Source organism: Triplophysa rosa, linkage group LG18 (assembly GCF_024868665.1).
Source record: "Triplophysa rosa linkage group LG18, Trosa_1v2, whole genome shotgun sequence".
Taxonomy (NCBI): Eukaryota; Metazoa; Chordata; class Actinopteri; order Cypriniformes; family Nemacheilidae; genus Triplophysa; species Triplophysa rosa.
This window is the reverse complement of record NC_079907.1, coordinates 1,111,445-1,125,158: the sequence shown is the minus strand read 5'-3', so window position 1 is coordinate 1,125,158 and position 13,714 is coordinate 1,111,445. Positions and strand designations below refer to the sequence as shown.

Genomic DNA, 13,714 nt, shown 5'->3' with positions numbered 1-13,714 from the left:
TATTGACCGTTTATATTGTTAGTTTATCTGTTTTTACTGTTTTTTGTTTATCTTATTTTACCATAATAGAGCCGTGTGTGTGTATGGGTATAAATGAAGTCTGTACATAAAATCACATCACAAAAACATGATTCATAAAACAAGAAATCTATTGTGAATGCTGCTAGTACAGTTTATTATTCTCTGTTACAAGCTTTCCTCTGTCCTGAAATTCATTCTTTAATCTACCAGCACTTTTAATCAGATCTTTTGTCTGTATTTTCCAGTAAAATATCTAAACACCCTTAAAGAAACTGATGTGTGATAGCGTAAGAGAATAAAATCTTCAATTCTGTTAGATGTTTGAGTTATATAAGAACAAACACTTTACTTGTATGGTAAGAAAAATGTATGTTTGGATATTTATATTGAACAAGACAAAGATACTGATTCAGAAAATAACTGTTGTTGTAAATATAAAATGCAAGGGATATCACAAAGTCTGAATTGTGAATTATTAAAACAAGATACAAGGATAAGCAAACATGACTAGTATGCCCTCAAAACTACAAACTGCTTCATTTTTAAAAGGTGTTTGCCGATAAAATCAGATGGCACATGATAGTAAGTAAAAGTGGATGAAAAGTAACCAGGTGTCTGTTCATGTGACTGTACAGTAGGTTTTGTCGGAATCTATGCAGAAATTAAGATCTCCATCAGGACCCCCACAGAATGCATGCGGTAAAACACGATAAGCGGCTGACCCAGATTCATCAGCACAAACCAGGCCACGAACCCAAAGAACTGTTTCCCAACTCCATTCTCAAACTGAGGGTGAGCACCAAACGCTGGAATGACCCAGAGCTGCACAAACACAAAAACAACATCGGTCAGAGTCGGACCCAATCATGTTCTTCATATCACCTGATGCATCTATAAGACGTGTGTTGTGCACAATACACCGATTTCTGTAAATATACAGTCACAGAGGACGATCAGAACTTAGTAATAAGTATCAACGTGGTGTCAGATGTTTCTCCTAAAATTGCTAAAAGGAATAAAAAGAAGAATCAAATGAGAGTGTAATTGTTGGAACGCATGAAGAGTCTGGAGGAGGTGTAAATGAATGTAGATTGTAGAGGTAAAATAATCTGGATTTGAGTAAATGTGATGAGAAATGTGTGAGTTCATAATATTGAGATCTTCAATAATATTGACTTTTGATTGCAGACTTGACAAATCTTTGTATAGTTTGTATATTTAGTAATTCTTCCTGACGTTTGTTAGAGATCTGCAGTGATCTTTTAAGGCAGATGAAGAGGTCAAAACATCACATTTGTACAATATTTGGAGCAATGATAAACCTGTCTGTATGCAACTTGCATATTTAAACTCTGTCTAATGCAGCATCTGAAATGTTTTAATATTTATCTTTCCTTTCTTACCATGATGTTGGAGAGAATGAGGAACGCACAGATCTCTTTAATAATCCTTCTGCTCCAGTTATGATGATCACAATCCTTCTGTTGGCCTGGAGAGTCATTTCCTTCCCCAAAGATTGCATCACTTCCTATTGGATCCGGGACCCTCTCTCCCTGCTGTCCTTATGAACATAAATCAATGCTTTTGATTCAAAATCTTTTGTAAAGAGTAATGTTAAAGGGATAGTGCACCCAAAAATGTTATCATTCATTCACCCTCATGTCATTTCAAACCTGTAGTTTCTTTCTTCTACAGAACACGATAAAAGATATTTTGTTGATAATTGAACAACACTGAACTCCATTGACTTCCATTGTATGAACACAAAACCGCTGAGACATTTCTCAAAAGATCTTCTTTTGTGTTCCACTGAAGAAAGACTCACAAGTTTTAAATGACATGAGGGTGGCAAAAATTAAATAAAATACTGAACTATCCATTTGAAAAGCTAGCATAAATGATATAAATGACCAGGTATGATAGGTTTATTGTGAGTAAAACAAACCTTATATATGATGTTTTCTTCTCTCTGTCCTCTGGCCGTTTTCTTGCGGTTGGAGTTGTTCTTCAGTCTCTTGGCGTGTGCGTGGCCGTGTGTTTGCAGTCCCTGGATGATAAACACATTCTGCACCAGGAGCTCCAGCAGGCTGAGGATGGAGAACGACAGGTCCAGCTCTCCCATGATGCCGTTGGGCCCCAGAGACAGCCCGGCCACTAGCGATAGATAAGAGAGAGAAAGCTGCCCCAATGCTGCCCCCAAAAGCAGCACCACATCCAGACTGCGGGTGGGATTTTTCATGTGTGCCAGCTCGTGTTTTACGTCATCGCTGTGCCCGTCCGCCGTCATCTGAGTTCTCTGTATTATTGCAGCTGATAAAGAGCTCAGCACCATGATGGGAATCAAACCCAGGTGGAAACTGTAAAACAGCAGGAAGGCGGTGTCACGTCGGGCCTGTTGGCCGACCCACATCTGGTAGAGCACGAACACGGTGCCGCCCGTCAGCAGCACCAGTAAACCCAGCACAGGTCCCAGCAGAATCCCACCACGCCGCATCACGTTCAGTGTGATGTTATGAGCCTGGTGTGCACCTGCAGTGTGACGGCTCACGTTCTTCCACATCACGTAGAGCATACTACCAGCCAGAAGACAGAACTCCATGTTGAACGGGTACAAGACTTCATAACCTTTCCTCAGAACAACACACACGGGCTGAGCGGCACAACGACACAAAGTGTCATTATCCCAATCTGAAACAGTGTGTATAGATCTGGTCATTTTTATTATGTACATTTTCATTTACCTGTCTGTCTGTCTGTCTGTCTTCCTATCTCTGTCTGTCTGTCTGTTCTGTCTATCTGTCTTTCTTTCTCTGTCTGTCTGTTTGTCTGTCTTTCTTTATATCACTTTCTGTTTGTCTGTCTGTCTATCACTGTCTGTCGGTTTATCACGGTCTGTCTGTCTATCACTGTCTGTCTTTCTATCTATGTCTGTCTGTTCTGTCCATCTGTCTGTCTGTTCTGTCCTGTCCATCTGTCTTTCTATCTCTGTGTGTCTGTCTGTCTTTCTATCTATCACTGTCTATCTGTCTTTCTTTCTGTCTTTCACTGTCTGTCCGTCTGTCTTTATATCACTTTCTGTCTGTCGGTCTATCATGGTCTGTCTGTCTATCACTGTCTGTCTGTCTTTCTATCTCTGTCTGTCTGTTCTGTCTATCTGTCTTTCTATCACTGTCTGTCTGTCTGTCTTTCTATCTATCACTGTCTGTCTGTCTGTCTATCACTGTCTGTCTGTCTTTCTATCACTGTCTGTCTGTCTATCACTGTCTGTCTGTCTGTCTATCACTGTCTGTCTGTCTGTCTATCACTGTCTGTCTGTCTATCACTAACTGTCTGTCTGTCCGTCTGTCCGTCTGTCACTGTCTGTCTGTCTGTCTGTTCTGTCTATCTATCTGTCTTTCTATCTCTGTCTGTCTGTCTATCACTGACCGTCTGTCTATCTGTCTGTCCTTCTGTCACTGTCTGTCTGTCTGTTCTGTCTATCTGTCTTTCTATCTCTGTCTGTCTGTCTGTCTTCCTATATATGTCTGTCTGTCTATCACTGACTGTCTGTCTGTCACTGTCTGTCTGTCCTGTGCTGTCCTTCTGAAACCTTGTATCTCCATATTTCGAGATTTAAATTTTTTGCCATAAGTCATTATTATTAGTCACCCTTTATGTTTGTCACTGGGTTTTGTAAATATCTAACCAATAAAAAGTATTAAAAAGTGCTTTTCAACTTTGACTATAAAGTATACAATCATTTGAAAAGGACTGTATTTTTTCCATTTTCTGAAAAACAACCAGTTTGGACATAGGAGGTTTCATAAGGACAGCGACGATATCTTAAACATATCAGTGCCTTTGTTTGGTCTCAAGATGCAAACCAGTAATGTTTGTTTTATAAGGCATGTTTGTAATTTAAGGCCTAGTCCTGTCTGGGAAACCACTCCATAAAGTAGTAATAATAAATAAATGTTAAAAAAGTCAACTGGCCATTTAAAAAAAAGCAATAGTAAAGAAAATAGTCAAATCCTTTTACCTGTATTATTGATGTCATTTGTGATCTGTTTCTCCATCTCGATCTCCATATGAATGGTGTCCTCTGTGACCGCTCTCAACCAGAGCAACACATCTGTGCTCAAAATCAACATCAGCCCGCATCTAAATGACATTACAAACATGTCATTTACATAAAACACTCATTTAATCTTATACATCATTAAAGGTATGTATTATACTTAAATGAATATCAATGTGAGCCGTGCTCACAGACCGCAGGACAGGTGTATGTATGTACCTGGTGAGAATGGTGTGTTTGTGAATACAGTCTTTAGAATGAGCCCACAGTAAATACGTCTGTAAGAATGGAGATCAGTACAGATTCAGTCATATCAACAGGTCACCTTACAAAACACACACACATACGAGTTTATCAAAGACAAACACAGGCAACACTACTAAGCTTTCCGACAACATTACACACAAATGTAATACTTATGATTGAAGGTCTGGATGTGCGAGGGTGCGATTAGACTCAGGTCACGGGGTTTGGCTCTGTTTAGATTGGATTGTTGGGTATTACATTACTCACCTGCATGAACAGGAACGGTGTTTCAAAGAAGGGCAATAAAAGTTTACTGGTTGAGAGGCACGAACTCAAGACAATGTTGTAACCCATCATGAATACACACAATAACAGACTGCAAGCCGCAAACAAGATCAGGACCCCTAATACACAAACACACACATTAAACACTGTTAGAAACATTACTACAATGAAAGTCAATTAATTTGAAAAGGTATCAATAATTGCTGGAATATCTATGAATGGATTTATATGGGTTTTATTTTAATAAACAAAAAAAACATAGAAAAACAAAAAGCTGTTTCTGACCCCATCAGTCATTCTCCTGGCTCTTGACTCATGTGTCATTTTTTACAATCCTTTTTAAAAGGTTCTTCTCAGAAACATATTTAATAATGTAAAGGACAAAGACTTCAATTCTCTTAAGTTGGACAGCATTTTGACCACTACTCGCCAAAGCTTTTATGATGAACGTATAATAAGTGATATTGAAATTTCCTTCTTTAAAATACAACAAAGCATTTATAGCTTTATATCTCAACCATTTTCCTGGAGGCTCGGCAACGGCACACAGTTTGGATCATAAATACATCAGATCTGCACCTCATTATTAGAGATTAACATGGGTGTGTCAGATAAAGCTGCGCGCCTGATTTAAGACAAACATCACAGTTCCCACAACTGTTGACTTATTAATCCTGTTATTTGCCACTTTAAGAAGCTCTTAATGACATACAAATTATTTAGAAAAACAATTTTTGAAGAAATTTGGTACACATAAAATAACAATTTCCATGACTTACACCCAGAAATAATTTCAATAATTTCATCTCCATGAGCATGTTATTAGTAGGTCGACAGTGGTGATGTTTGATAGCTGTTACCTGTGACAGTAGCGCCTCCTGCATGATGGTCCGTATGGGGACTGATATCCGGCTGTCTGCGAGCCCACAGCAGGTACCAGAGCATCCACATCAAGCTCAGTACCATCAGTACCAGCACAAACACCGCAGGTTCCATAAATCTCACAGGCTGGAAAGCATCTCCTGTCACCAGAGAGCCACCGAAGAGCACTATGTTGAGTCCCAGCAGTCCAGAGATGAGACCACGTCCACTGGGAACCCTCAACACAACAGGCTCCAAACCATCATCATCTTCCACCGACGACACCACGGGATTCTCATCACGGTCCAAATCTGATGTATGATCCACAGAAGATAATTCTATCTCTGAGTTTCCTACCATACCTGCCAGCGTGTGAACCACTCTCACATTTCCCAACTCCAGCAGCGTGTGTGTGTGTGTGTGTGTGTGTGTGTGTGTGTGTGTGTGTGTGTGTGTGTGTGTGTGTGTGTGTGTGTGTGTGTGTGTGTGTGTGTGCGTGTGTGTGTGTGTGAACTGTTTTGACCTACACTATGAGGACACGATGACTTTATATTGTGTTGTGTATTCAGGTTTCAGGCCACACCCCTACATTATGAATACTTGCAGGTGTCATTGTAATTTAAAATGCAAAATAATCACACTAAACGAATTTATTAAAATTGTAAAAATGCAGAACGTTTTCTGTGAAGGATATGTTTAGGAGTGGGGTAAGGGGATACAATACACCGTTTTTGCCAATGAAATGTCTCTGAACCTGTCCCAACATGTGTGTGTGTAGCTTCCGGCCTGCCATCATAAAGTATAAGTGGGTGTGTCATCTTACCTGGTTTAGAGCTGTATATTTGGCATTGGTGTAGATTGCATGTGAAAACTACATGGCACCTGTCCCAGCCTACACCAGTCACTGATACTGGCACACTTCAGCTACTGCACTTTTGACTGTTATTATGGGCGACACTTTAGAAGCCACGATGAAAGATATGAAATTCAGAATAGTGTCTCCATTTCACCTACGAAAAGCATGACTTCAGGATTGGTCCAACATATCTAGATCCAACATTTTTAAAACTTTCATGTGTAAATAGCTACTATTTGTGGAGAATGTTACTAAAATATTGTTTTACCTTCATTTTGTTGGGGCTTCTGTACAAAAATCTCAATTTCTTGTGATATAAACACAACCTAATTTCTAAGATGTCACATTTAAAAAATAAAGGGTTTCTCACCGTGATGCTAAGAACAATAAAAGAACCATTTTTTACCTTTTCATAATTAAAATATTTGTTCCACTGTAAAGATCCTTTCGTGCTGCAGAATGGTTCTGGTGATGTTAAAGATTCTTTATGGAACCATACAGCCCGACAAAGAACCTTTCAGGAACCTTATTTTTTTCCATTTTTGTTATTTTACGCATCTGTTGTTTACTTTTTAATTGTAGTTTCATTTTGATGTTTCATTTACCGCATTAAATGCTCCTAACACGGCAATAAATGTGACAAGTCATAATTTATCTTCTTATCATCTATTAGGCTATAAACTTTGGGATCCGTGATCTTACGTCCGCTTTACATCAAACTGTCACCGCAGCTCTGCTCTCTCGTATCTCAGGCGTGCGCTCAGGCGGAAGTGGGCGTGGTCATCCGGGGACTCCTCCCCTAGCAACCGCTCGAGCTCTCGGTTCCCCGGTGGGACACATACGCGGGCAGCGCGCGTGAAACCCGCGGGGAAAACACGCGCCAAATGAGCATCAGTGATCCGTGAGAACGCGTGCAGCCGCCGCCATGAACGACAAATATCACCGGGCGGCTCGGGACGGCCACCTGGAGCTGCTGAAAGAAGCGACGCGTAAAGATCTCAACGCTCCGGATGATGACGGAATGACGCCGACGCTGTGGGCCGCGCACCACGGCAACCTGCACGCGCTCCGGCTGGTGGTGGGGAGAGGGTGAGTCATGCACCTTAAACTCATTTTAACAACTGATTTATTGACATTATCAGATGGAAACCATGTTTGTTCTGACATGTCAGCACAGTTTTTCGCCAATGTATTTGTCATTTTCACTTGGAACGGCCCTGGACATCACTGGTCTTCCATTGTTCGGACGATCAGCTGTTCCTTCGCATAGTGCTGTCATTTATTCATCTTGCGTCATAGACATTACAGTTATTGCTCTGGTCACTTCTGCTGTCCTTATATAAAACCAAAGTCTTTCTTTTCATGCATTCCTCTAGTAATAAAAACATAAAAGAGAGTTTTAACTCTGTGAACCAAGAATGTGATTGTTATCCAGTACAACATCTGTAAAGCTTCAGTTTGGGTTTATTGAAAACAAAAACAGGCATTAAAACCAGTTCAATAGAAGTGCATGTCTACTGTACAGACCAGTTCACTAAATTCAATGATATTGCAGGAAAATCAATGCATTTATTTCTGTCGTGTGCCTATAGAACAAACCCCGAACATGTTATATTTGATTAAATTAATGTTGTATATAATACACTCTCACGCGATTCAAAACACTTCAGTGTTCTCTACCCACTTGTCCAGTCTCGCTGATGCATTGATTTTTATATATAATTCAATTCATTTGAATTTTACAGCCTCGGACTAATTGAAGTAAAGGTCACTCAGGAGAATGATGTATGTTTGCTGTGGGTTATAGCAGAGTTTGGTATTTATATCTGATGTTTGAAGCAACCTGGATCAGGCGAGTACAGCGGCGTTTTATTTGCAAGTCATTAGGTAATGAGATCTAAATAACCTTCCTCTTATCTCATGACAGGCTTAGTAATAGAAGCTAAATGTTCTGCTCTGTGATCACCTTCTCTGTTCTCTAATCAGCGTTCTGCATCAGTCCCTTACACATCTCACACCGGAACACCAAACCTGATCGCTGAAGACCAAACACGTTTTGTCTTAACTTTACTCTCTCCGATATTCCTCGGTGGGTGGGTTCAAAGCAACGTGTCGCACTGATGTATGATGCACAATAAGACCGTAAATGTGTCTTAATTAAATAGGGGCTCACGAACAGAGAGAGAGACAGAGAAGTTTTATAGTATTTAAAGGTCGACATGATGAATGATTCCTTCTCTCTGTTTCTCTGGCTGTTGACATTTCCACTTGAATGTCAGCACAGTCGACGCCACATTTTTGCTTTCTGTACCAACTTAATCCCGTGACACTTGAGTAGTCCTGGACAATACATTTATTCACGCGAGATTTTAGTAAGGGTAGAAGACGCCATATTAATGTGTTGTGATGTTTAGATTTCGTGATCTAAATCAGTGGTTCTCAAACTGGGGGCTCCAAGATGGATCCAGAGGGGCACAGATTTTGCGGTATTTTATGAAATATAGAAACGTATCATTAGTGTTATGCCATCAAACAAACCAAAATAATGAATGTTCCAGTATTGTGAGTATGTTTTTGAATGATTTAAAATTCTAAGTTTAATGAAATAAGTCTTCATTTGGGGGGTCCGCAAAGCGATGCATCCTACATCAAGGGGCGTTACAATGAAAAGGTTTGAGAACCACTGATCTAAACACATGGCTGATCAAGCTTTTGTGGTGGCTGGTACAAGTCTATTAGATTTTGGCCATTTCTAAGTCGGCTTTTTAATCTTTTTCTGTTGTTTACCGTATACTTATTTTCGTATTTCCTAATCCTGAATCGGTTATGTATTACAGTTCACTTTTACCCTTGTAATACACGTGTTTGGTCACCGTATGTTTTATTAACCTAGTGCCATATTAGTAAAACTGACATTGACATGTTAATAAAAATGGATGGATGTGATGTTAGCACATACTGTGTGTTCAGCGGGACATGCTGTGCTCTTGGGTGTTCAACGTTCAGCCAAAAACACATAGAAATATGAATACATTATGCATGAAATGTGTTAAAATGATGGTTGGTTGGTTGGTTGGTTTGTTTTGTTTGGTTGGTTGGTTGGTTGGTGTTGGAGGCGCATGTACATGTTACACGCTACACAGTTTTGAATGACCTCATGAGGAGTGAGTCACAAACGCGGTTTGCACGATGTGTTGGCGGGTGTATGCATATGTAACGTTTTACAGTTGGTAAGTGGATCTCCAAAGCATCATGTTACTTATTCAGATTAACACCTTAACACACGCCAGAACACATGCACTCACACCTGAACACACGATTCTCACAAATTACTGACAAGAATATGACCTGAATTACTTGACATGAAATGGTTTTTAACAGCAAAGTAGACATTTGAATTTGTCATGCAAAAACTAAAATAATGCTTCTTTTTCATATGTGCAACTGTTGTGTTCACAGTATATTTATTTTCAAGTTAAGGCAGTGACATAAAATAGTCTAAATGAAGTACTCCATCTCACATTCTTCATCCAACCACTCGAGAGTGAATAAATGATGACAAAAGATTTATTTTGGGGTGAATTATCTCTTTAAAAATTGCAAAATCCATATCATCCATAATGGACATGGCCGTAACTCTGTTTCTGTTTTTCCGCCTCCAGAGGAGATCCGGACAAATGTGATATTTGGGGAAACACGCCCCTTCACCTGGCGGCAGCGAACTGTCATCTGAACTGCCTGTCCTTTCTGGTGTCGTTCGGTGCAAACGTGTGGTGCTTGGACAACTACTACCACACGCCGCTGGACATGGCGGCCAGCAGAGGTCACATGGACTGCGTGAGATACCTGGACTCCATCGCCGCCAAGCAGATCACCATCAACCCCAAACTGGTCAGCAAACTGAAGGAACGTGCCTTCCGTAACGCCGAGAAACGCATAAAGAACTGCGAGAAGCTCCAGCGCAGGCATCACGAGCGCATGGAGAAGCGCTTCTTGCGAGAGACGTCTGCAGCCGACGCGCTAGACACCATGAGCTACAGCAGTTTTAGCAGCACGTTGAGCCGCAAGATCCCACAGTTCAACACCCTTGACTCCACGACGTACTCGCAGGTAAAGCTATTATCTGCCGGGGTGTAGAATTGAATAAAAGCTTAATAATGAATACTAAATAACCCCTGACTATCCACAGGCAACGCTTCAGTCCACAGCAAGAGGCAAAACCAAAATTCAGCGCCGCCTCGAGAAGAAGAAACAAGGAGACGGGACATTCAAGATATCCGAAGACGGACGGAGGAGCGTTCGCTCCCTCTCTGGTCTCCAGCTGGGCAACGATGTGATGTTTCTGAAGCAGGGTACGTACGTCAGCCCGCGGCAGCAGTCCAACCCCAGACTCAACATCCGTAACATGTTTTCCAGTAAACCGGATGAAGATGATGACGTCGACACGGTTTCCCGAGCGCTCAGTGACCCCGGTCTGTATGACGCTGCATACTCTGAAATTAGCACAGACTCGGGGCGGGACTCTCTGTTTAACCGGCCGGGACTCGGCACTATGGTGTTCCGCCGGAATTACATGACCGATGGGCTGTTCCGCATGGGACGGGATGAAGGCAGCGTGGCCGGGAGCGAGCCAGTGGGACGGGCACCCAACGTCCGGTTACGAGGGAGATTGCCACTCAGATCACCCAGTCTAGATGAGGTCAGCGTCGGCAGCTCGCTGAGTCTCCAGGAGAGAAACTTACAGGTATAGACATCATCTTTCCGAGTCATTGAATCGGCTCGTGTGAATCTGTTGGTTTGACTTTGGGTTGGCGTTGTCCTGTAGGATTTGCCGTGGGAGGAAGGAGATCTGGGTCTGGAGGAGGAGGATGATGAACAGCAGCCTTCGTCGGCACCTTTGGAAGTGTTTTTGGCATCTCAAGGTCTGACTGATTTTCTCTCCGTCTTCCATCGGGAGCAACTGGACTTGGATGCGCTGCTCCTGTGTTCGGAGCAGGACCTCATCAGCATTCACATTCCTCTAGGACCCCGCAAAAAACTGCTGGGCGCATGCGGCAGACACAGTCACGTGCTGGACGGAGCAGGTGACATGCAGGACACTGTGCTGTGACGAGTATGTGCGAGTTGTCTACAATGAGATACTGTATATTTATGTTTTTATCATCTGCCATATTTGATTTATTTTATCACGGTGCATTCTGAGATTGCCTTCACCTTTAAAGATGGATACAGTACAACCTCAGAATTTGGATGGAATATCTTATAAGGTAACATAATGATGCTGACTTTATTTTTAAAGCAGTCTTCCGGTCAGGATGCCATCAACATACTGTAAATGTAAGCAGCTTACATTGAGGTTTGGAACAGACTGTTGTTGCATACATGTCTGTTTGCGTTTCACTGTGTACATAAAAAATATATAATTGAACTCAAACGTCTGTAAGTGACCCTGTAAACACAATTGTGCCCCCTTGTGGTTGATAGGAAAACTACAGCCCCTCTAATTCCTTTCAATGCAAAAGAAATGCTTCCACTGTTAATTAATATAAATGTTTAAAGTATCATGAGACCAAAACCATGATAAAAATGATCTCTGTCTGTTGACTTACATGCTTGTGAATGTTACAGCAAAATCATTCAGAAAATGGCAGAGAAACAAAAGCAGTAGTCCTTCATCAAAAAAAGCAAACCAAGTTTAGACATTATCAGAAAATGTTGTATCTAAAATGTTGGTTTCATTAAAGATAAAGCTCAATCGCTATTACTGATTATTTTATCAATTGAAGTATACATAGTTTTTACAACATGTGAAATATATGTAGCTGTGAAAAACAATGTAATTCAGCCAAAAATTTGGTTATTTATTTATGCGATTTTTAACCTGTATGTTACTCTTTCTTCAGTGGAACACAATAGAAGATATTTTGAGAAATGTCTCGGTGGTTTTGTGTTCATTCAACAGAAGTTGATGGGGTTGTTTAGTTATCAACATTCATCAAAATATCTTCTTTTGTGTTCTGCAGATCATACAGGTTTGAAATGACATGAGGATAAGGATGTGATGACAGAATTTTCAGTTTTGGGTGAACTATCCCTTTTAGAACAACATTCATGTTGATTTGATCATGCATTATACAAACACACACAGTGTTTGTATAGTTTCATATCTGTACAGTTTTGTGGAGGAGCTTTATTTGTTTTGGACTCTGTGGTCTTTGCTCTTTTATGATGGGGCTGTGCTGCAGGTTTTAGATGCTGACCTACTGAAAGGTGATATAACTCTTGTTACTTTATCTCTCTATCCCACACACTCATACAAGCAAACACACCCACCCACCCGTGGCTAACATATTTACCCTGTTCTTCACTTTATCTTAGTGTAAAGTTTTAATTTGTCTCCTTTACTTTTGGTCTACAGTTCTCTTGCCAGTCTGCTCAGATTTGGTCCCATTCCCGAAAGACGAGTTCATAAGAATTCTGTCCTGCTGGTGTTTCATAAATGACTATATTTATTTATTGTTATGCCTAGTCCATTTTAAGGGTCTAGGTGACATTTTAATGTCGCTATCATGATGTATAAATACTGCCATTTAAATAACAGAGTATCATGTTTTGCGTACACTAATGAGAATTAGGATTTTTTTATGTTGGGCTAAAATGTGTCCCGGCACTTTTTCATTTTTTGGGTCGCCAAATGCCAATGTATTCAGTGAAAAGTTGTGGCAAAATGTTAATAAACAAGTTGAATATTGAAAGGACTTGTAGTTATCTACGTTATTTGAACTTTTGAGAGTAGAATCACCCACTCCTTTCCCACCCTTCTGTTCTGACCCTTCATTCTTTAGCTGCATTCTTCCTTTGTTCTCTGATGAGAAAGTGCTTTTATAAGGCACAGAAGTGATATTTGTAGTTAAAACCATTACACATCGTAATCAATTCACTCTCCATAAGGGAAGTAAAAGCATGCAAGAACATTTCTGTGAATATAGTTTATTAGGCCTGATTTTGTGATTTAACCATTTCGAGCAAATGTGACCCGGTCTGTTACATCCAGGCTAAAGTCTTAAAATGTAATTTATAATTTATCAAAGTTTGATTTTGATTATTAATTTCTCTATGATTTCAATCTTGGGCAGATTGAAAACGTAAATATATTTTTTCACAGAATGTGTTTTACATGTGAGATCTACATCCAGTCATGTAGGATGGTTTTACATAGAAAACATCAATAAATCACTAGTTGGATTTTAACAGGTAGGCTCACAAATTGTTCATAATCATTATGTTGATTATCGTACTAAACTTCCTTACGTTTATTGACGCAATAAATTGCTGGTAAAACAAAATTGTTAAATTTTCGTAAAACAAGTTTATGATTTAATAGTTTA

General features: G+C 40.3%; 2 protein-coding genes across 4 annotated transcripts; one reads left to right on the top strand and one right to left on the bottom strand.

The window, feature by feature from the left end:
• Positions 1 to 657: 657 nt before the first annotated feature.
• LOC130569268 (proton channel OTOP3-like) lies at positions 658 to 6,357 on the bottom strand. 3 transcript variants are annotated; one of them, XM_057358804.1, is made up of 8 exons: positions 6,294 to 6,357; positions 5,470 to 5,699; positions 4,592 to 4,728; positions 4,298 to 4,356; positions 4,040 to 4,161; positions 1,967 to 2,709; positions 1,425 to 1,577; positions 658 to 843 (listed from the first exon to the last, which is right to left on the bottom strand). In XM_057358804.1, exons 2-8 carry the CDS (start codon positions 5,603 to 5,605, stop codon positions 673 to 675), a joined length of 1,521 nt encoding a protein of 506 aa, XP_057214787.1. In that variant the 5' UTR covers positions 5,606 to 5,699; positions 6,294 to 6,357; the 3' UTR covers positions 658 to 672. The 3 variants fall into 3 exon arrangements, with proteins under 3 accessions (XP_057214787.1, XP_057214786.1, XP_057214788.1); XM_057358803.1 differs by lacking the exon at positions 6,294 to 6,357 and having other exon boundaries at positions 5,470 to 5,830; XM_057358805.1 differs by lacking the exons at positions 658 to 843; positions 6,294 to 6,357 and having other exon boundaries at positions 1,431 to 1,582; positions 5,470 to 5,959.
• An 886-nt stretch (positions 6,358 to 7,243) lies between these two features.
• Positions 7,244 to 13,071, top strand: ush1gb (Usher syndrome 1Gb (autosomal recessive)). Its single transcript, XM_057358806.1, has 4 exons — positions 7,244 to 7,415; positions 9,989 to 10,436; positions 10,516 to 11,070; positions 11,152 to 13,071. Exons 1-4 carry the CDS (start codon positions 7,252 to 7,254, stop codon positions 11,434 to 11,436), a joined length of 1,452 nt encoding a protein of 483 aa, XP_057214789.1. The 5' UTR covers positions 7,244 to 7,251; the 3' UTR covers positions 11,437 to 13,071.
• Positions 13,072 to 13,714: the final 643 nt, after the last annotated feature.

Coding starts and splice junctions, on each gene's coding strand:
- LOC130569268 (XM_057358803.1), bottom strand. CDS start 5,830: ATGGTAGGAAACTCAGAGATAGAATTATCTTCTGTGGATCATACATCA. Junction 4,729..5,469: donor AGGAGGCGCTACTGTCACAG/GTAACAGCTATC, acceptor TTTGTGTATTAG/GGGTCCTGATCTTGTTTGCG. Junction 844..1,424: donor TCATTCTCTCCAACATCATG/GTAAGAAAGGAA, acceptor GTGTTTGTGCAG/CTCTGGGTCATTCCAGCGTT.
- ush1gb (XM_057358806.1), top strand. CDS start 7,252: ATGAACGACAAATATCACCGGGCGGCTCGGGACGGCCACCTGGAGCTG. Junction 7,416..9,988: donor CGGCTGGTGGTGGGGAGAGG/GTGAGTCATGCA, acceptor TTCCGCCTCCAG/AGGAGATCCGGACAAATGTG. Junction 11,071..11,151: donor TCCAGGAGAGAAACTTACAG/GTATAGACATCA, acceptor GTTGTCCTGTAG/GATTTGCCGTGGGAGGAAGG.